General features: G+C 44.7%; 1 protein-coding gene across 2 annotated transcripts in view; it reads right to left on the bottom strand.

Moving 5' to 3' along the window:
- Positions 1 to 7,502, bottom strand: part of PRMT8 (protein arginine methyltransferase 8) — a 96,527-nt gene extending 89,025 nt beyond the window's left edge. Inside the window, exon 1 of one of the 2 annotated variants that reach the window (XM_075275088.1) lies at positions 6,878 to 7,502. In XM_075275088.1, coding sequence (XP_075131189.1) covers positions 6,878 to 6,946 — 69 coding nt within the window. In that variant the 5' untranslated portion in view covers positions 6,947 to 7,502. Of the gene's footprint in view, positions 1 to 6,525; positions 6,637 to 6,877 lie in introns of those variants that run through there. The other variant, XM_075275089.1, reaches the window with a different exon arrangement.
- Positions 7,503 to 23,531: the final 16,029 nt, after the last annotated feature.

The raw sequence follows: 23,531 nt of genomic DNA, 5'->3' as shown, positions 1-23,531 counted from the left end.
GACACACTTAGCTCTGCTAATCCACCAGACACACTCAGCTCTGCTAATCCACCAGACACACTCAGCTCTGCTAATCCACCAGACACACTCAGCTCTGCTAATCCACCAGACACACTCAGCTCTGCTGCTCCACCAGACACACTCAGCTCTGCTAATCCACCAGACACACTAAGCTCTGCTAATCCACCAGACACACTCAGCTCTGCTGCTCCACCAGACATACTCAGCTCTGCTGCTCCACCAGACACACTCAGCTCTGCTAATCCACCAGACACACTCAGCTCTGCTGCTCCACCAGACACACTCAGCTCTGCTGCTCCACCAGACACACTCAGCTCTGCTAATCCACCAGACACACTCAGCTCTGCTAATCCACCAGACACACTCAGCTCTGCTGCTCCACCAGACACACTCAGCTCTGCTGCTCCACCAGACACACTCAGCTCTGCTGCTCCACCAGACACACTCAGCTCTGCTAATCCACCAGACACACTCAGCTCTGCTGCTCCACCAGACACACTCAGCTCTGCTAATCCACCAGACACACTCAGCTCTGCTGCTCCACCAGACACACTCAGCTCTGCTAATCCACCAGACACACTCAGCTCTGCTGCTCCACCAGACACACTCAGCTCTGCTGCTCCACCAGACACACTCAGCGTTGCTAATCCACCAGACACACTCAGCTCTGCTGCTCCACCAGACACACTCAGCTCTGCTGCTCCACAAGATACACTCAGCTCTGCTAATCCACCAGACACACTCAGCTCTGCTAATCCACCAGACACACTCAGCTCTGCTAATCCACCAGACACACTCAGCTCTGCTAATCCACCAGACACACTCAGCTCTGCTAATCCACCAGACACACTCAGCTCTGCTGCTCCACCAGACACACTCAGCTCTGCTAATCCACCAGACACACTCAGCTCTGCTGCTCCACCAGACACACTCAGCTCTGCTAATCCACCAGACACACTCAGCTCTGCTAATCCACCAGACACACTCAGCTCTGCTGCTCCACCAGACACACTCAGCTCTGCTAATCCACCAGACACACTCAGCTCTGCTGCTCCACCAGACACACTCAGCTCTGCTAATCCACCAGACACACTCAGCTCTGCTGCTCCACCAGACACACTCAGCTCTGCTAATCCACCAGACACACTCAGCTCTGCTAATCCACCAGACACACTCAGCTCTGCTGCTCCACCAGACACACTCAGCTCTGCTAATCCACCAGACACACTCAGCTCTGCTGCTCCACCAGACACACTCAGCTCTGCTAATCCACCAGACACACTCAGCTCTGCTAATCTACCAGACACACTCAGCTCTGTAACATCTGCTAATGGAGCACACAGAATAAGTTATATATAAGGTTCTGCAGCATCTAAAACTCAGTTGTGTCACACTGGATATATCTATGTGACAAACTCTTCTCTGCTATATCTTCACATATATTCAGCTCTGCTATATCTGGTAAAATAAATAGATCCACACAATGTGAGCAATGCTCCATGGAGCTGCCATTCACTGCAGGGCATCAGAGCTATGAATCTCTATGACAGCCGCAGTGCACAGCAGAGCTGACTTTGCCCCCTCCCCCTCCTGTCCTGCAGCACCATGGAGAGCTCCTGACTGCTCTACGCCTGCGCACTGCGGGCTCACACTGCTACATGTGCTGCTCTTCTGCTCTCATGGTGATGCAGGACTCTGCTGCAGCAATTTGCTGCAGAAGCAATTAGCAGGACAGGGCAGATCCCCCATCAGGACAGGGCAGATTCCCAGCAGGTCAGGGCAGATTCCCAGCAGGTCAGGGCAGATCCTCCAGCAGATAATGGCAGTGCCCCCTGCAGGTCAGGGCAGATCCCCCCATCAGGACAGGGCAGATTCCCAGGAGGTCAGGGCAGATCCCTCAGCAGGTCAGGACAGATCCCCCAGCAGGTCAGGACAGATCCCTCAGCAGATCAGGACAGATCCCCCAGTAGGTCAGGGCAGATCCTCCAGCAGATAATGGCAGTGCCCCCTGCTGGTACACACAAGGCTCTTTAATGGGCTGAGCCTGACATTAGGGGCACCTGCTTTAACCTCCTCCTAGTCACTCTGCTCCAGCCACATGTAGATCACCACAGATGTAGCAGAGCTGGATCACAAACCTCTTCATCAATCTATTGCTCTAGGTTGTGCTAAATTACAATCTCATCTATAAGACTCCCTAACAGGCTCGGCTCTGCTGTGTTTGGTTTCTGGGCTGGTGCTCACAAGTCCTGGCTGGAGTCTACTACCCGGGCAACAAATGGGCAGATCAGAGCCTTAATAATTGTGCCAAACCATGCCCTGATGGATAGTGCCCTACAGTGCACTGAGAAATAGTGCAGGGTCTTGGCTGATAGCACCATACGGTGTCATGATTAATAGTACCATACACTATCTTGATGAATAGTGCCATACAGTGCCCCAATTAATAGCACCATACAGTGCCTTGATTAATAATACCATACAGTGCCCCTGATTATTACTACCATACAGTGCCCCAAATAACAGTACCATACACTACCTTGATGAATAGTGCTATATAGTCCCCCGATTAATAGTATTATACAGTACCCCAATTAATAGCACCAAATAGTGCCCCAATTAATACTACCATACAGTGCCCCGAATAACAGTACCATACACTACTACCTTGATGAATAGCACCATACAGTGCCCTGATTAATAGCATCATACAGTGCCCCTGATTATTACTACCATACAGCCCCCCAAATAAAAGTACCATACACTACCTTGATGAATATTGTCATACAGTGCCCTGATTAATAGTATTATACAGTACCCCAAATTAATAGCACCATACATTGCCCCAATTAATACTACCATACAACGCCCCAACTATTACTACCCTACAAGGCCCCAATCATTAGTACCATACAGTGCGGCAATCACTATGGCACTGTGGGAGGGTCCTATGGCAATCACAATGGTAGTGTGGGAGGGACCTACGGGAATCACTATGACACTGTGGGAGGGTCCTGCAGCAATTACTATGGCACTGTGGGAGGGTCCTGCGGCAATCACTATGACACTGTGGGAGGGTCCTGCGGCAATCACTATGACACTGTGGGAGGGTCCTGCGGCAATCACTATGGCACTGTGGGAGGGTCCTATGGCAATCACAATGGTAGTGTGGGAGGGACCTACGGGAATCACTATGGCACTGTGGGAGGGTCCTGCAGCAATTACTATGGCACTGTGGGAGGGTCCTACGGCAATCACTATAGCACTGTGAGAAGGTCCTGCGGGAATCACTATGGCACTGTGGGAGGGTCCTACAACAATCACTATGGCACTGTGGGAGGATCCTACGGCAATCACTATGACACTGTGGCGGTCCTACGGCAATCACTATGACACTGTGGGAGGGACCTGCGGCAATCACTATGACACACGGCGGTCCTACGGCAATCACTATGACACTGTGGGAGGGTCCTACAACAATCACTATGGCACTGTGGGAGGGTCCTGCGGCAATCACTATGGCACTGTGGGAGGGTCCTGCGGCAATCACTATGGCACTGTGGGAGGGTCCTGCAACAATCACTATGACACACGGCGGTCCTACGGCAATCACTATGACACACGGCGGTCCTACGGCAATCACTATGGCACTGTGGGAGGGTCCTACAACAATCACTATGGCACTGTGGGAGGGTCCTGCGGCAATCACTATGGCACTGTGGGAGGGTCCTGCAACAATCACTATGACACACGGCGGTCCTACGGCAATCACTATGACACACGGCGGTCCTACGGCAATCACTATGGCACTGTGGGAGGGTCCTACAACAATCACTATGGCACTGTGGGAGGGTCCTGCGGCAATCACTATGGTACTGTGGGAGGGTCCTGCGGCAATCACTATGGCACTGTGGGAGGGTCCTACAACAATCACTATGGCACTGTGGGAGGGTCCTACAACAATCACTATGGCACTGTGGGAGGGTCCTGCGGCAATCACTATGGCACTGTGGGAGGGTCCTACAACAATCACTATGGCACTGTGGGAGGGTCCTGCGGCAATCACTATGGTACTGTGGGAGGGTCCTGCGGCAATCACTATGGCACTGTGGGAGGGTCCTGCGGCAATCACTGTGGCACTGTGGGAGGGTCCTGTGGCAATCACTATGGCACTGTGGGAGGGTCCTGCAGCAATCACTATGGCACTGTGGGAGGGTCCTGCGGCAATCACTGTGATCACATGGAGAGATCTACTTATCGTATAGGCACACTAGGCATCGGCATAGGGCGACAGGATGAAAGGGGCACTCAGGTTAATGTCATTTCATTCAATGTGTATATTTTGGTGTTCCCACTTTTCCTTCCATCTAGAGGGCGCATTTTCTATACAGACAGATCTGGAGCCCCCAGTGGAGACAGCCACACATGCCTTACTGCAGCGACCTCTACAGGGAGAAGTTGGTATTACATGCTGACAATTGAAATGAACGACCTTACTTAATACATAAATGGGCTGAGCCCGCCATGCTGGGGTCCATGGAGGAGGGGGGTCCTGATGAGGGGATTCTTATGGCGTACATACAGAAGCCATGTCCATATATATGTGTGTGGCCACCTCCATTGTATTCTATGAGGCTGGAGAAAACATCAGGCAGGTGTCTGCCGTCTCCATAGACTGAGTGACTTATTGAAACCCCTAAGGATGAATTCACACGTGGCATCATTTTATGCCGCAGATTTTAATGTGGATTTGGATACAGATTTTCAGTCATTGTACAATCTAAATAAAGATCCAACACCTATGTATACCCCGCAACTGTATACTATGTATAAATGTATACTATATACATTGTATACTATATACATTACATACACTACAAGTATATACATTACATACTATGTACACACTATATACATTATATACTATATGCACACTATATACATTACATACTATATACATTACATACACTACAAGTATATACATTACATACTATGTGCACACTATATACTATATACATGCTATATACATTATATACTATGTGCACACTATATACTATATACATGCTATATACATTATATACAGACTCCTTACAACTGCATGAGTCATAAATCTACAGTATGACAAGTGACTGTAGAGCTGACTGCATACATACAGGACCTGTATACACATCACTTACATGTATATACCACCCAACACAGTACATGTACAGGGCACCTGTGTGTATGGTACATATATATATATATAGGATATATATATGGTAGGTATATACCCCCATTACACACACAGGGGATAATGGGATACTTTATGTGTACTGCGCTGCAGTATAGGTTGATATAAAATGTGAATTACTATATAATAATGCCCTATAGAATTTATTTATTTATTTATTTATTTATAGTATCTATCTATCTATCCATCTATCTATCTCCTATCTATCTATCTATCTATCTATCTATCTATCTATCTATCTCCTATCTATCTATATATCTATCTATCTCCTATCTATCTATCTATCTATCTATCTATCTATCTATCTATCTATCTATCTATCTATCTATCTATGACACCCACATATATATCCCCCTACTCACTTCATACCTACAGTATACATAATACTTTGATGGAATGGACCCCAACACACAAGCTCAGTAAATTAATATATTACACATGTATAGTATGCCCCCATTCAAAGCCTACTGTATATACAAGACCCCCACAATCTTAGTAAATGAATACATTGCCCATGTATAGTATGCCCCCCTCAATGCCTACTCTACCCCCAAACAAGCTTAATAAGTGAATATGTTCTATATGTGTAGTATACCATTATACCCCTCACTCACAGGCTATATAGAAGCCCCCCCACAAAAGCTCAGTAAATGAATATATAATACATGTGTAGTATACCCCCCCCCCCTCACAGGGTACAGTACATACAAGACCCCCACAATCTTGGTAAATGAATACATTGCACATGTATGGTATGCCCCCTACTCACTGGGTACTTTATATACAAGACCCCCACAAGCTTGCTAAATTAATATATTACACAAGTATAGTATGCCCCCCACTCACAGCCTACTGTATATACTAGACCCCCACACCATCTTAGTGAATATATTACACAAGTATAGTATGCCCCTCACTCACAGGGTGCTGTATATATACAAGACCCCCCCATAAGCGTATTAAATGAATATATTACATAGGTACAACATGCCTCCCCCCCACACAGCCTGATGATGCATTCCACTCACATATACATATACTAATATACAATACACTATATATTCTATACACACTAGCACAGTAGATGAATATACAATGTCTAGCACCTTACATGACCCCCCCCACCTCATGTCTTGTCCCCCACCTGCCTGCACCTGTACTCATTGCCTATGCCCAGCACACCTTAGCACAGCCCCCATTCACAAGTCCTATGTCAAGGGCACAATGTGCCAGTCTCCCTGTCTGTATACCCCTCCCCTCCCCTGTATACTCACAGTACAGATAAAGCTCTGCATCCTATGTAGGGGGAAGCATTGTATACACATATTCATGTCCCTGCTGCAGTTCTACAAAGGCAATGCGGCTTCTTGTGCACAATGTAGGTCAGTGAGGTGAGGACAGGACGAGCCATCCACAGTCTAGGACAATCCTCTGCACCGCTTGGGGGGGCTGCAATGCTTAATACCCCAATATCAGCTCCAGCAGTGACTCAGCCATTGTCAGGCAGCCATAGAGCCCCTCACTACACCCCATCTACTCCAGCACCACACACGTAAACTTCACAGCTCCAGGAATCTCACTGCTGCATCTCAAGACTCACCCCCCCATCTCCAAGACATGTCATACCTCCACATTCTCTGCTTCAGCCATCTTCCTCCTCAGGAGCAGGCAGCGGGAGGAGTGCTTAATTCCCATAAGAGCCAGTCACTTCCTTCACTTATTACTATTAATTCTTTATTGTTAGCAAATGTATCAAAAGATATCCAAAGAAAATCAATGGATGTCCTCTAGATGTTCTCCAGATCTTCGCTTGACTTCTCAAGTTCTCACAAAGTTCTCCTCCTCTTCTTCAGGTGTCTACAACTTGGACTTTTTAACACTTCAGATACCCAAGGATGGAAAAAATCTATCAAAAATGTCATGACCTGAGGTTCCTGGAGGGTGAGGAACCTTAAGGAGATCACAGCATGGACTTGGAGTAGTTGAGGAGCTTGATGATGACGATAGCCACAAGTTCTCCAGATGTGTCTTGGAATCTGCTCCTCTTAGCAATGATGTCTTGCAATTGAGTCAAGTCCTTTTTATTTCTTCTGGGAAAACTTGGTAGGAAACCAAATCCTGCTTCTTATAAGAGGCTGTCTATGACTCCTTGAGCAGAGCCTCTTGCAGCAAAGCTTTTCTTCCCTCCTCTCTCCTGTCTCCTGTCTAGATCCCCTCCAGAAGAAAAACAGTCTCCATGAACTTTTCTGAATAATCTCCACTTCTAGTAGTGTAGCTGGAGCTGTGCAGATCACAGCTAGATTTGGGTCAGCCCATTAACCCCTTAAAGTCACCCTCCTTCTGATTGGACAGCCTGGAGCCCCCTTGTGCTGGCATCCTTATAGGATTGCCTTTTTTTTTTTTCTCCTGAAACCCCACATAAGACAGGGCTGTTCCTATAGTAGAGGCGAGACAAGGTAACAACTGAAAGGATAGGAGGATCTGTATATTAGGAAATGTGGATGTAGCAGAGCTGATGTGGTTGTGTGACTGATGCAGCAGATATACCTGCAGTCATATGGAAAAAAAAAAGAATGGTGATATCACCCTGCTTGGAAGGATAGATACATGACATTATTCTGTAGTTTGGTACTGTTGATACTTATAGCTGAACAATTCTACAGGTATAAGAAATCTTGTTAAAGGGATAGTGTCCTATCTCCAATTGGAGGGCAGCATAGAAGAGAGGGGGAGATGCTGAGCTCGGGGATATATAGTTTTCTATGATTTTATTCATTGGTTTCATGTGAAAAGCTGTTTAACTGCTATCAGTGCTCCCCGCCCACACAGAGTAATTGACAGTTATTCTTGTATATAACTTCAATGTCAATCACTCTGTGTGGGCGGGACATGCTTTTTTTTATTCTGTCAACTTTATATATAGAAATACAGAATCAAATTATAGAAAACTATATATCCCTGAATTCAGCGTCTTCCCCTCTATTCTATACATCCTCTTAAGAAATTGTGAGAGGACATATATGAAATTCATCCACATTTCATTAGCATATGTGACACAAATTTGCCATAAACATATGTGCTATATACTGTACACAACTTTACTCTTTAGCTTGCCACTGCTAGCACTTATAATTCCACAATTGGTTGTACATTTATAAAATTCTTCTTAAAGGGAATCTGTCAGATCTCCAATCGGAAGGCAGCACAGGATAGAGGGGGAGATGCCGAGCTTGGGGATATATAGTTTTCTAGGATTTTATTCATTGGTTTCATATGAAAAGCCATGTAGACAGAGCTTGTGAGTCCTGTTCCCCCGCCCACACAGTGATATTGACAGTTATTTGTGTATACAAATTCAAACAGAACCAACTGTCAGTTACTCTGTATGGGCGGGGCATGCAGGACTCACAAGCTTTTTCTATCCTGACAGTTAAACAGCTTTATACATGGAAATATAGAATTAAATCATAGACAACTATATATCCCCGAATTCAGCATCTTCTCCTCTATACTATACAACCTCTTAAAAAATTGTAGGAATAAATATATGAAAGTTGTCGCCATTTTATTGGTATAAATGAAGAAAAATTTGGGATGGGAGTTGTTGCATTGCAATAACCGTATGCCGCAGGGTGGGTATATTGTAGATCCTCGGATATTTTGGACGATGTGCTCCTTTAATTGGAAGGTTCCAGTCTCTGTATTGAATTTCTGTATAGTATTGTATTAACAAGATACAGGGGTCATAGGTTTTAGACACTTTAATGTCTCCCAGTGCAAAAACTAGGAAAATCTGCTGTATTACTTTCATACCACCTTGAATATAGACAATATATACACTGGACCACCAGGGCTATTTTTTGTATTACTGATGGGCTAGTGGCAGGGCTTTGAGCACCAAACGTGGCACTGGTAATATTTCTACTAACATGTTCACTTACACAAGGTACTCTCAGCATTACCACTAGGCCACCAGGAACATTGTTAAAATAATTCTACGAGACCACAAAATTCCCATGTATTATCTTACCAAGCAGTTGTGGTTGCCCTCAACATTACCTCTAGACATCTAGGAATACTGTTAGCATTTCCACTAGACCAGGAGTCACACCGTCAGCATTCCTCCAGCATTTGGGGCCACTTCGGAGTACTATTAGTACTTTTTCTAGGCTATTTTGGGTGCGCTCAGTGTTACCACTAGGCCACCAGGAATATTGTTAGCATTTCTACTGGACCAGAAGTCACCCATCAGAATTGTAGCCATACGGTAGGTCCGTCCTCTACCTCTGCTCCGAGTGGACTATGATGGCAGACCTTAGGTAGCCATATGGTAGGTCTGTCCTCTACCTCAGCTCCGAGTGGACTATGATGGCAGACCTTGGGTAGCCTCATGGTAGACCCGTCCGCTACCTCAGCTTCGAGTGGACTATGATGGCAGACCTTGGGCAGCCTCATAGTAGATATGTCCTCTACCTCAGCTCCGAGTGGACTTTGATGGCAGACCTTAGGTAGCGACATGGTAGGTCCATCCTCCACCTCAGCTCGGAGTGGACTATGATGGCAGACCTTGGGTAGTTTCATGGTAAATATGTCTTCTACCTCAGCTCTGAGTGGACAATGATGGAAGACCTTGGGTACCCTTTGGTAGATATGTCTTCTACCTCAGCTCTGAACGGACTATGATGGCAGACCTTGGGTAGCCACATGGTAGATATGTCCTCTACCTCAGCTCTGAGTGGACTATGATGGCAGACCTTGGGTAGCCTCATGGTAGACCCGTCCGCTACCTCAGCTTCGAGTGGACTATGATGGCAGGCCTTGGGCAGCCTCATAGTAGATATGTCCTCTACCTCAGCTCCGAGTGGACTTTGATGGCAGACCTTAGGTAGCGACATGGTAGGTCCATCCTCCACCTCAGCTCCGAGTGGACTATGATGGCAGACCTTGGGTAGTTTCATGGTAAATATGTCTTCTACCTCAGCTCTGAGTGGACTATGATGGCAGACCTTGGGTACCCTTTGGTAGATATGTCTTCTACCTCAGCTCTGAACGGACTATGATGGCAGACCTTGGATAGCCTCACGGTAGATATGTCTTCTACCTCAGCTCTGAACGGACTATGATGGCAGACCTTGGGTAGCCACATGGTAGATATGTCCTCTACCTCAGCTCTGAGTGGACTATGATGGCAGACCTTAGGTAGCCATATGGTAGGTCCATCTTCCACCTCAGCTCCGAGTGGACTATGATGGCAGACCTTGGGTAGTCTCATGGTAGATATGTCCTCTATCTCAGCTTCGAGTGGACTATGATGGTAGACCTTGGGTAGCCTGACGGTAGATATGTCCTCTACCCCAGCTTCGAGTGGACTATGATGGCAGATCTTGAGTAGCCTCACGGTAGATATATTTTCTACCTCAGCTCTGAACGGACTATGATGGCAGACCTTGGGTAGCCACATGGTAGATATGTCCTCTATCTCAGCTTCGAGTGGACTATGATGGCAGACCTTAGGTAGCCACATGGTAGATATGTCCTCTACCTCAGCTCTGAGTGGACTATGATTGAAGACCTTGGGTAGTCTCATGGTAGATATGTCCTCTACCTCAGCTCTGAGTGGACTATGATGGCAGACCTTGGGTAGCCTCACTGTAGATATGTCTTCTACCTCAGCTCCGAGCGGACTATGATGGCAGGCCTTGGGTAGTCTCATGGTAGATATGTCCTCTATCTCAGCTCTGAGTGGACTATGATGGCAGACCTTGGGTAGCCTCACTGTAGATATGTCTTCTACCTCAGCTCTGAACGGACTATGATGGCAGACCTTGGGTAGCCTCACTGTAGATATGTCTTCTACCTCAGCTCTGAGTGGACTATGATGGCAGACCTTGGGTACCCTTTGGTAGATATGTCTTCTACCTCAGCTCTGAACGGACTATGATGGCAGACCTTGGGTAGCCTCACGGTAGATATGTCTTCTACCTCAGCTCTGAACGGACTATGATGGCAGACCTTGGGTAGCCACATGGTAGATATGTCCTCTACCTCAGCTCTGAGTGGACTATGATGGCAGACCTTAGGTAGCCATATGGTAGGTCCATCTTCCACCTCAGCTCCGAGTGGACTATGATGGCAGACCTTGAGTAGTCTCATGGTAGATATGTCCTCTATCTCAGCTTCGAGTGGACTATGATGGTAGACCTTGGGTAGCCTGACGGTAGATATGTCCTCTACCCCAGCTTCGAGTGGACTATGATGTCAGATCTTGAGTAGCCTCACGGTAGATATATTTTCTACCTCAGCTCTGAACGGACTATGATGGCAGACCTTGGGTAGCCACATGGTAGATATGTCCTCTATCTCAGCTTTGAGTGGACTATGATGGCAGACCTTAGGTAGCCACATGGTAGATATGTCCTCTACCTCAGCTCTGAGTGGACTATGATTGAAGACCTTGGGTAGTCTCATGGTAGATATGTCCTCTACCTCAGCTCTGAGTGGACTATGATGGCAGACCTTGGGTAGCCTCACTGTAGATATGTCTTCTACCTCAGCTCCGAGCAGACTATGATGGCAGGCCTTGGGTAGTCTCATGGTAGATATGTCCTCTATCTCAGCTCTGAGTGGACTATGATGGCAGACCTTGGGTAGCCTCACTGTAGATATGTCTTCTACCTCAGCTCCGAGCGGACTATGATGGCAGGCCTTGGGTAGTCTCATGGTAGATATGTCCTCTACCTCAGCTCTGAGTGGACTATGATGGCAGGCCTTGGGTAGCCTCACGGTAGATATGTCTTCTACCTCAGCTCCGAGCAGACGATGATGGCAGGCCTTGGGTAGCCATATGGTAGGTCCATCCTCTACCTCAGCTCCGAGTGTGCTATGATTGCAGACATTGGGTATCCATATGGTAGGTCCGTCCTCTACCTCAGCTCTGAGTGGATTATGATGGCAGACCTTGGGTAGCCATATGGTAGGTCCATCCTCTACCTCAGCTCCGAGTGTGCTATGATGGCAGACTTAGGTAGCCTCATGGTAGATGCGTCCTCTACCTCAGCTCCGAGCTTTGACCCTTTAATCAGGCATTAGGATTATGTGCGTCTACTAATCTAGATTTATCGTGGCACCTGACATTAGACTCTATAATCTTGTATATAATGTGCTGGCGGATTTAACCATTCCTTTTCTGAGTAATTACCAGTTTACATTACATTTGTATATGTTTAGATACAAGACATGGAATATTGCAGGATTTCTCTATAAATTCAGTCAATTCAGGTTAAAAAAGTAACACAGGAGTTGTCCAGGATTAGACAAACATGGCAGCTTTGTTTCAGAAATAGCGCCACACATGTCCATGGCTGTGTCTGGTACTGCAGCTCAGCTCCTTGGAGTACTACACAGAGCCTATGGTTTCGGGCACACATGAAACGTCAGGACAGTGTATGGGGGGCAACTGGTGGGGCCCATTTTACTGTATGGGTCCAACATAAGGAATGTGCCTGGCAGAGATGGAAACCATCAGCATGTACCATGCACAACCATAAACAGAAGCTTGCTGATGTTCTCCATGTTGCAATAGGATCACATTTTATTCCTACACAGGGAAAAAACTAAAAAATTGGGGAAAATCTATTTTACCAAAATGATGATTTTTGTACACCAATTGACTTTAGTGCAAGGCGAGTTGGGGCGTGGAAACCATCAGCAAGGTGCTGTTGAAGGACTCTGTTTTATTATGTATCTCCGTTTCGAGTGCATCATGGAGTCTTACAGCGAGTGGTCTGTGACCGGTTGCCTTTCCCACACTCCTATGGAATATTGATGCATATGGATATTTCTATGCGAGTCAGACTCGGAACGCTTCTGCGGGGTGAACCATCCTGGGTATTTCCAGAGCCCATAAATTTATGCAGCATTTGCATATATGGAAAGGTTAAAAAAGATTCAACTCCCTAAATTCATTATATTTTCTCTAATTATTCTAATCCTTGCAAAATACTTTTGCTCAGATCAAAGGCTACGGAATCCCCTGGGCATGGATGGGGCGACTTAAAGGGGATGTCCATAAACTAGACTGAGGCTACAGGCACACGACTGAATGGGCAAGCCAGGGGGGAAGGGGGACTGAGTCCCTCTTTGACTTTAATGGAGGGTCATGATCCGTTTTGATGTCACGGTACAGGATAGGCATATTGGAACGGAGCATCGGACCCCCATCGGAGGAGCCTTGGCCCGAACATTCCGGCAGGGGCACGAGGGCTTATCCATTATCCAAAGTGTCCCATCCCATACCCCCATTTGTATAGACCGCTGGCGGCACTATATACTGACTCCATTCAACTTTTTGGGATTAGAAAATAGCCACATGTTGCGCTCAATTTCTCTTTTCCAGTCCAATAGAGATAAACAAAATGACAGTTCCCATTTTCGTGATCGGTGGGGGTACCAGTGATCAGATACTATGAATAGGGGGTAAATCTTGCTCATCATGTCCAATAAGCCCAATGACACATCATCTGATTGGCACCGTCACGCTGAGCATTTTGGTGCTTTGTCTATTCATATCTGTTCAGCTATTCCAAAGATATAAGCCCTGTTAGTGTTGATACAGATTAGGGTCTACTAGCCAAGTGGGCAGTAACACTATGGCTTCTCTGGGGGCAAGATCTGTGTGTGCTCTAGGTCATACAGTGTTACCACCCACTTGGCTAGTAGACCCTAATCTGTATTATCACTAGAGGGGCCTATATCTTTGGAATAGCTGAACGGATTTCATCAGATGAGGCATCTCACGGCTTTACAGACTTGGTGACACGTCCTCTTTATGGAGGAAGGGTAATGGCCTTGGCTGGCATCTGTGGCTTTCAAATCCTATTTTGGAGTAGTCTGGGGGATAGGTCCTAATTTTTGTTGCAGATAAAGTGGTCTAAAAGAGTCTTCAGATGGCAGCCTGCATAATGTGGGCGGTGGGATGGCCACAAACCCACCACAACTAGGCCGAACTCAACTCGTGGTCTATAGTGTGAAGTTGTGTTGTCCCCCCACCCGCAGGTCTGCTGCCCAAGACTCAACTGAAGCTGTGAGTACAGGACCTTCGGGCAGGATCACTAGGATGTAGTGAATTTGGCTCAGCCAAACAGTGGCCAGTCCTGGATAGGCAGCCATGGACCATATCATCCAAACCACACCCAGTTACCCGAGGACACACGTTGCCATTTTCGTTGCAAATTTTGCTGCAATGTATTTTTAGTAGAATGGAAATGTATACGTAATCCTTTAATAATGCAACAAATTCTACAACAAAAACCACAGCTTTTCTGCAACATGTGGCCTTAGCCTTAGACTGAGGCCCCACGTTGCGCAACGTAGCTTTTTTTTGTTGCCGATTTTGCAGCAATTTCAAAGAATGGCTACAAAAGTAATGTGAAATATCTAAGAAGTTTTTATTCTTCTCCCAACTGCTCAAGCCACTCCGGGCTTTGGCTCCAAAAACCGCATAGCTGCAACGTAGGGCCTCAGCCTTAGGGTTGAAGAAGGGATGACATAGACACCTCCAATGAATTAGATAGTAAACCTGAATTTATCTTATTTTTTGTTGTTCCCTGATCAAGGCAGCCAAATTTTGGCAAATTTTATCATGGGAAGAATATGCAAATCTGTCTTCCATGATGTAAAAACAAAAAAATTCATAAAATTTGCAGGGTTAAGGGGATGTCGTCACTCCTTAGGGAGAGACCATCACTTAGGTGTGTGGAGTCTTATTAAGCCATAGACGCTGTGAAGAGGATCATGGGAAGAATATGCAAATCTGTCTTCCATGATGTAAATAGGAAGACAGTGCCTCAGTCAGGCAGCCCAATAGAGGGCGCTCCCTTTAACATCATGCCCGACCTTCCTAGAGGCCTTTGCTGCAAATGATGTGGGATTTTACCAAGCCAGTCTTCTAAGGCGAGGACAGCTGTTTCGATCTGATTGGATCTCTTCAGCCCGGCGCACAGAAGACTGACTTGGCAGAGGTGAGAGTCTTCTAGACAGGGTTAAGAGGATAAAGAGATCCAATCAGATCCAGTTAGATCAAAACAGTTGTCCTCGCTTAGTAAAACCCCACATCATTTGCAGCAAAGGCCTCTGGGAAGGTCAGGCATGAAGTTAAAGTGAGCACCCTCTATTGGTGTGCATGACTGAGGCGCTGTCTTCCTATTTACATCATGGAAGACAGATTTGCATATTCTTCCCATGATCCTCTTCACAGTGGAGCGTCTATGGCTTAATAAGACTCCACACACCTAAATGGTGGTCTCTCCTTAAGGAGTGACGATATCCCCCTAACCCTGCAAATTTTATGAAATTTTTTGTTTTTTTACGTTGCAAATTTGAGATAATTCTTTGTATTTTTTATAAAATAAATAGCATTTATTTGCCTCATTATACTGTGTTTTTGGCTTCGAAATATGGACAGATTTTTCCAGTGCTAAATTAGTAACAAAAAAACAAAAATTGTATAAAAAAAATAAAAAAAATTACTTATGTCTAAATCTAAGGTTATAGCGCTAAAAACAGATTAAAAGTTGGCAAGACGCCTCATTCGCAGCTGAAGCCTCTAGTGCCACAATGTATTCAGTAATCCAAAATCGCTCATCACTTTGCAGGCCGTAAATCATCTGCACAGTATATATATGTATAAGGCGTTGCGTGCATCTACTTTGTGCGGCAGGGAAAGCGCTGCAGCTGTGCGTTTCGATCATCCGCAAATGTCACAACACTTCGGAAGGAGATAAATAAAATAAGGATATTCTTTCAGGAGGCCTTCAGAGGGAGCTCATTTTAGCTAACGGACAGATTTGTTTTACTCTCTATTTGGCAGACGCGCTTGGCAGTACAATATGATGCGGCTTAATATAGAGGTTGATTCAGCTTCATTTATCATATCAGCCATGTGGCAAGGAAAGCTCTCGAAACGTGAAATGGAGATTGAAAATTGTTACCAGGAAATTTCAAATTAAAGGGGTTCTCCATCTCAGATGACGATTCACCATCTCTATTGTGGATAAGAAGTGTTCTATTCTCCTGCACTGCCCCCGAAGGAGGAATAAAGCATTACATAGAGGCATTAAAATCAGTAGACTGTCCTTGTAATGCATAGCTCACACATATTTCACAAAATCAGACAACCCCTTTAATGGAGTTATTCAAAATTACAAAAACAGGAAGTGTTCTATTCCCCTGCACTGCCCCCGCAGGAGAAATAAAGCATTGCAATAACTCTTTAAAAACAGCAGACTGTTCCTGTAATCCATATTTTACAAACCCCTTTAATGGAGTTACTTAGGATTCCCAAAACAGGAAGTATGGTTTTCCCCCACACTGCCCCCGCAGGAGAAATAAAGCATTGCGATAACACTTTAAAAACAGTAGACTGTTCCTTTCATACATATTTTACAAACCCCTTTAGTGGAGTTACTTAGGATTCTCAAAACAGGAAGTATGCTTTTCCCCCACACTGCCTCCGCAGGAGAAATAAAGCAGTACACAGACTGTCCTTTTTTTTTTTTTTTAATGTAGATTGTGAGCCCCACATAGAGCTCACAATGTACATTTTTTTTTTCCCTATCAGTATGTCTTTTTTGGAATATGGGATGGAAATCCATGCAAGCACGGGGAGAACATACAAACTCCTTGCAGATGGTTTTAGGCCCTTGGCGGGATTTGAACACCAGGACTCCAGCGTTGCAAGGCTGCAGTGCTAACCACTGAGCCACCGTGTGGCCCCCTACACAGACTGTCCTTGTAATGCATATTTCGCACATATTTCACAAAATCAGTCAACCCCTTTAATAGAGTTATTTAGGATTACAAAAACATGAAGTGTTCTATTCCCCTGCACTGCCTCCGCAGGAGAAAAAAAGCATTACATTGATGCATTGAAATCAGCAGACTGTCACTGTAATGCATATTTCACATATATTTCACATAACCAGACACCCCCTTTAATGAAGTTATTTAGGATTACAAAAACATAAGTGTTCTATTCCCCTGCACTGCCTCCGCAGGACAAATAAAGCATTACACAGACTCATTTAAACCAGTAGATTGTTCCTGTAATGCATATTTCGCACATATTTCCCAAAATCAGGCAACCCCTTTAACAGAGCTATTTAGGATTACAAAAAAGGATTACAAAAACATGCAGTGTTCTATTCTCCTACACTGCCCCCACAGGAGAAATAAAGCATTACATAGACACAGTAAAACCAGAAAACAGTCAGTGTAATATAAATTTAAGTAATATTTTCCAAAATCAGGCGACCCCTTTAATGGAGTTATTTAGAATTTCAAAAACATGAAGTGTTCTATTCTCATGCACTGCCCCTGCAGGAGAAATAAAGCATTACATAGACTCATTAGAACTAATAGACTTTCCTTATAATGAATATTTCACGTATATTTTCCAAAATTAAACAACGCCTTTAATGGAGATATTTAGGTTTACAAAAACATGAAGTCTTCAATTCCCCGCACTGCTGCCGCAGGAGAATTAAAGCATTACCCAAATTGTCACTGTAATGCATATTTCACACGTTTCACAAAATTAGACAACTCCTTTGATAGAGTTATTTAGGATTACAAAAACATGAAGTGTTCTATTTCCCTACACTGCCCCCGCAGGAGAAATAAAGCATTACACCGATACATTAAAACCAGAAAACTGTCCGTGTAATGTAAATTTAAGTCATATTTTCCAAAATCAGACAATCCCTTTAATGGAGTTATTTAGGATTGCAAAAACATGAAGTGTTCTATTCCCCTACACTGCCCCCGCAGGAGAAATAAAGCATTACATAGGCTCATTAAAACCAGTAAACTGTCCCTGTAATGCAATGGCTTTTGCGAGTCCTCCAGAAAGTAAGTTCTTTTTAGTATCTCCGTGCTCTGGGTAATAGGTAAGGGACCAAAAACGAGTCTGAAAAATACAAAAAAAAAAAAAAATCTGAAAAAAAATTCAAAAAGAGAAATCAGTGCAAAAAGCTAAAAAATGACCGGTTAGGCTGACCATGTGGTCATCTCACCTTCACCTCATGGGTGTATTATGATCAAGACTTGGGGTCCGCAATAGATCTGGTGATCTGGTTCCCACGCGTTTCGTCCCAGGGCAGTGGGATCCATTCAAGATGGCTATTTTTTTGGTTTTAATGTGTTTCAATCCACATATTGTCTATCAATAAAGAATTTTGCTTATTTTCTCATAATATTGGGTTTATATTGGGGCACCTCCCCCTGACAAGTAGCCAATTCTCAATTTATTCTTATCAATTTCCAGGAGGAACAACAGAGGGACGGTATAATACAGAAATCCAAGAAAAGGTGCATCAGCCTGTGTGCGGCCTGTAAGGACTTACTGAAACAATACGCGTCAGAAGAGATGCCCAGTAATGGAAAAGATCTGTTTTTCCGATATGAAGAGGCACGGCGAACGCAGCCCGGGGCCATTCCAGTTTTCAGATACATTTTTCCTCCCAAAAGTATTAAAATCGTCATTCTGGGCAATGCTCTTGAAGGCAGATAGACAGGGAGAATAAAGAGCGCTTTAATTACTATGTGTCGCCTCTCGATGTGATCTGTGACATCGCCTGCTCTTGTCATGGAGAATATAGAATATTTTCAGCATGGCGAAAAAAAACCCCGAATCCGCGATAACCCTGTCAGTCACGTTTTGGAAGATTCCTGAAAAGAGCAATTAAGGATCATGGATGAAAGACAAATCACACATCCCATCTCCAGAAAGCGACTTTTAATTAATCTTCTCATATGAATAGAGACAAGAAAGAGAATATTTTAAAGGGATGGGGAAAAGATGGCTGCTCTGTTCTTGAAACAGCGCCTCCCCTGTCAACAGGTCAGGTCCGGTATTGCAGGTCAAGTCTACCGAAGTGAACAGAGCTCAGCAGCAATACTAGACTCAAGACGTGGACAGATGTGGCGCTGTTTTTGGAAAAGCACAGCGGAAGCCTAAATCTGAAGATGCTGTATATAGTGACTGGGGTACCTACCGTAAAGGAATGGGAGTAGGAACAGGTCTGTCATCTGCCACCATTAGAGGGCGCTCACTACATATAGATTTGCAAAATTTAATTGGATTTAAAGGGAACCTGCCAATTACTATGTGCACTGTATGGCGGTATTATTTGGATATTATAGCCATAAAGTGGGGCAACCAGAGCTGTATATAGGCTATCATACACTCGGGGCAAAGGTTCAGTTTATTGCCCTTACTCTGCATCTAAATATATAACCATGGCCTGTTGTTGCCCTCCATGACAACCTATTGCCCCCCCCCCTGTGGCCATCTAAGACCATCCCTGACCAGACCGCCACCTTCTCATCTGTCGTAAATACAGACAATTTTAAGATAAAATTTGGCTATTTTTGTACTTAAACAGCAACCGAAAACCAAACATGTCCCGGACAATCGTACTAGATACAAGGAAATGTAGTCAATGAATATTTTCCCGTCTCCCCCCCCCCCCCCGCTCTGAGCCCACGGGCGGCCGGAGACCTGTTTTAGTCCATCCATTTAATGGCAGACTTAAGAATATCACTTGACACACACATAAAACATTTCTCTTCCGCTTAGTGCTCTTTTTGGTGATGACTCCCGGCCCACGGAATGGAAGATACGGAACAATTCATGGGGAACATCAGGAGATTCAGCTTCATCTTCTGCCTCCGAGCTACAAGACGAGACAGCGGTGACCAATGGAGAGGAGACGGTATTATAGAAGGGATGGGGGAGGTAAAAGATTATACTGGGCCCAACAAGCCCCAGGAAATGGACCATGGGGGTCTTCTGCTGGACCATGATTGGGTTAGAGTCTGGGCCCACTGGAGGATCCTCTGCTCCTGTGGTCGGCCAATCTAGCACCATGACTGGAGCTTCCAGTGGTCTGACTCTAGGCTTTATCCCTTTAATTGGAATATCCCTTTAATTGTTTTTTATTATGTTGGGCCATCTAAAAGACCCTCATGTACCCTGCCCTAGAATGATAAGAACCCCTACATATAAGTAACTATGGTTTGGCCCAAGTCATCAAAGTCATGTTTTAAGGCAGATTCATTTGGTTTTTCAAGGACCTTTTAATGGACCCCCGCAATTCAGCTGTTTGTGATCTCTTAGTGCTTGTTCCACTTCACAGGCCATGTGCCGTCATGTTTATAAGTCAGAAGGCCTGATCACAGCTCAGTCCCATTCAAACCTATGGGTTAAGCCTCAATACCAAGCACAGCCACTGTAAGATTACGGCGCTGTGCTTGGTAAGTAGTGCAGAGGCTGCAGCGATCACCGGAACACTGGGCAATTGTTCAGCCCGTTAAACCATTTTAAAGGGTCAGACAGGGTAGCAACCCATAGATGGCGGTATGGATCCTTTTTTTTTTTTTTGGAACTCATTTGCATAGATTTACCCAGGGGGCTTTGCAGGATTGCCTCAACGAGAACCAATACCAAAAGAGCTGCGATGTATTTAAATATTAAGCAGACCCCTGTTTTATCGTGTACAGCCCGATTCTCTTTCGAGGAGGGGGTCGGATGCTCCGTACTGATAATTATAGTCCCGGTCCTATTGGACACCCCTAGGCCTGACCACTCATTTCTCCTCCTAAAATCCCCATGATTAGCTGACCAATGGTTGAGCGCTGCAGCCTTTGCTGCCATCTTCATCAGTCGTTTCGTTCATACACAGCTCAGCCCCATTCAATTGAATGGGGCTGAGCTGCAATACCTGACACTATGCAATGTATGATTCTGTATCATTCATACAATGAAGAGGCTCACCTGAACCCCACTTCTGCAATAATCATTTTGGATAACTTTGCATTGCGTCATTCCTCTGTTACTCCTCCTGGAAATGTATGGACATTTGAACAACAAGCACAGATTAGAGCGTGTCAGATTGCGCGGACACACACCCCTATGACAAGGGCATAGCAGTGTCCAGTTATCAATGTATTCATTCATTTCCAGGGGGAATAACAGAGGGATAATTTAGTGCTATGGCACCATAGCAGATTTTCCATGCACAGTATACATTACTACAGTCCTATGAAAAAGTTTGGGCACCCCTATTAATCTTAATCATTTTTTGTTCTAAATATTTTGGTGTTTGCAACAGCCATTTCAGTTTGATATATCTAATAACTGATGGACACAGTAATATTTCAGGATTGAAATGAGGTTTATTGTACTAACAGAAAATGTGCAATATGCATTAAACCAAAATTTGACCGGTGCAAAAGTATGGGCACCCTTATCATTTTATTGATTTGAATTCCCCTAACTACTTTTTACTGACTTACTGAAGCACAAAATTGGTTTTGTAACCTCAGTGAGCTTTGAACTTCATAGCCAGATGTATCCAATCATAAGAAAAGGTATTTAAGGTGGCCAATTGCAAGTTGTTCTCCTATTTGAATCTCCTCTGAAGAGTGGCATCATGGGCTACTCAAAACAACTCTCAAATGATCTGAAAACAAAGATTGTTCAACATAGTTGTTCAGGGGAAGGATACAAAAAGTTGTCTCAGAGATTTAACCTGTCAGTTTCCACTGTGAGGAACATAGTAAGGAAATGGAAGACCACAGGGACAGTTCTTGTTAAGCCCAGAAGTGGCAGGCCAAGAAAAATATCAGAAAGGCAGAGAAGAAGAATGGTGAGAACAGTCAAGGACAATCCACAGACCACCTCCAAAGAGCTGCAGCATCATCTTGCTGCAGATGGTGTCACTGTGCATCGGTCAACTATACAGCGCACTTTGCACAAATAGAAGCTGTATGGGAGAGTGATGAGAAAGAAGCCGTTTCTGCACGTACGCCACAAATAGAGTTGCCTGAGGTATGAAAAAGCACATTTGGAGAAGCCAACTTCATTTTGGAAACAAAAATTGAGTTGTTTGGTTATAAAAAAAGGCGTTATGCATGGCGTCCAAAAAGAAACAGCATTCCAAGAAAAACACTTGCTACCCACTGTAAAATTTGGTGGAGGTTCCATCATGCTTTGGGGCTGTGTGGCCAATGCCGGCATCGGGAATCTTGTTAAAGTTGAGGGTCGCATGGATTCCACTCAGTATCAGCAGATTCTTGAGAATAATGTTCAAGAATCAGTGACGAAGTTGAAGTTACGCCGGGGATGGATATTTCAGCAAGACAATGATCCAAAACACCGCTCCAAATCCTCAGGCATTCATGCAGAGGAACAATTACAATGTTCTGGAATGGCCATCCCAGTCCCCAGACCTGAATATCATTGAACATCTGTGGGATGATTGGAAGCGGGCTGTCCATGCTCGGCCACCATCTAACTTAACTGAACTTGAATTGTTTGTCCAAAATATCTTTATCCAGGATCCAGGAACTGATTAAAAGCTACAGGAAGCGACTAGAGGCTGTTATCTTTGCAAAAGGAGGATCTACTAAATATTAATGTCACTTTTTTGTTGAGGTGCCCATATTTTTGCACCGGTCAAATCTTGGTTTAATGCATATTGCACATTTTCTGTTAGTACAATAAACCTCATTTCAATCCTGAAATATTACTGTGTCCATCAGTTATTAGATATATCAAACTGAAATGGCTGTTATAAACACCAAAATATTTAGAACTAAAAATGATTAAGATTAATAGGGGTGCCCAAACTTTTTCATAGGACTGTATATAGGAAGGCTCTTTGTAGTAGTTGCAGACCAGTCACAATGTCATTTTTTTGTACTGAAATCGCACTCTTTGTGTCTTTTTTGGCTTCCAGCCGTAGGACCTGTAGCCGAATAATCTCCCATTATAAAGGTCAGTATATTGAGCTGACTGATCTGCTGTAAAGGGCCTTTTGACTGTAGGTTTCTATACGGCGCACGGCGCGGCGATGTATCATATTATATTCTGTAACGCGCCCTTCATCTGTGAGAACAGTAAAAAGAGGAGCATAAAAGAGCTGAATAATGGCGGGTTCATCTGAGAACAGGCGCCGATGCCAGCCCGATGACTGAACTGCTGGAAACCTTTTAGTGTTATGCGGGGGATTTCATTAATGATATGGAGAGCTCCGGCAATATTGATATTCCTCTATGCGGTATAGTGTCCTCCGCCAGCGTATATGATAATGGGGTTAAAGGAGGATTCTGACTGTAGACAAGTATGGAAAATCCACCTCTGACTACCTGCCATAGTGTGGGTCATGGGACATGTGCCCGTCATATATAGACAAGAGGCAAAAATTTAATTGGGTTCCCC

The sequence above is a fragment of the Leptodactylus fuscus genome, chromosome 5 (assembly GCF_031893055.1).
Source record: "Leptodactylus fuscus isolate aLepFus1 chromosome 5, aLepFus1.hap2, whole genome shotgun sequence".
In the NCBI taxonomy this organism is placed as follows: Eukaryota; Metazoa; Chordata; class Amphibia; order Anura; family Leptodactylidae; genus Leptodactylus; species Leptodactylus fuscus.
The sequence above is the reverse complement of the archived record's forward strand: the minus strand, read 5'-3'. Positions and strand labels throughout refer to the sequence as shown.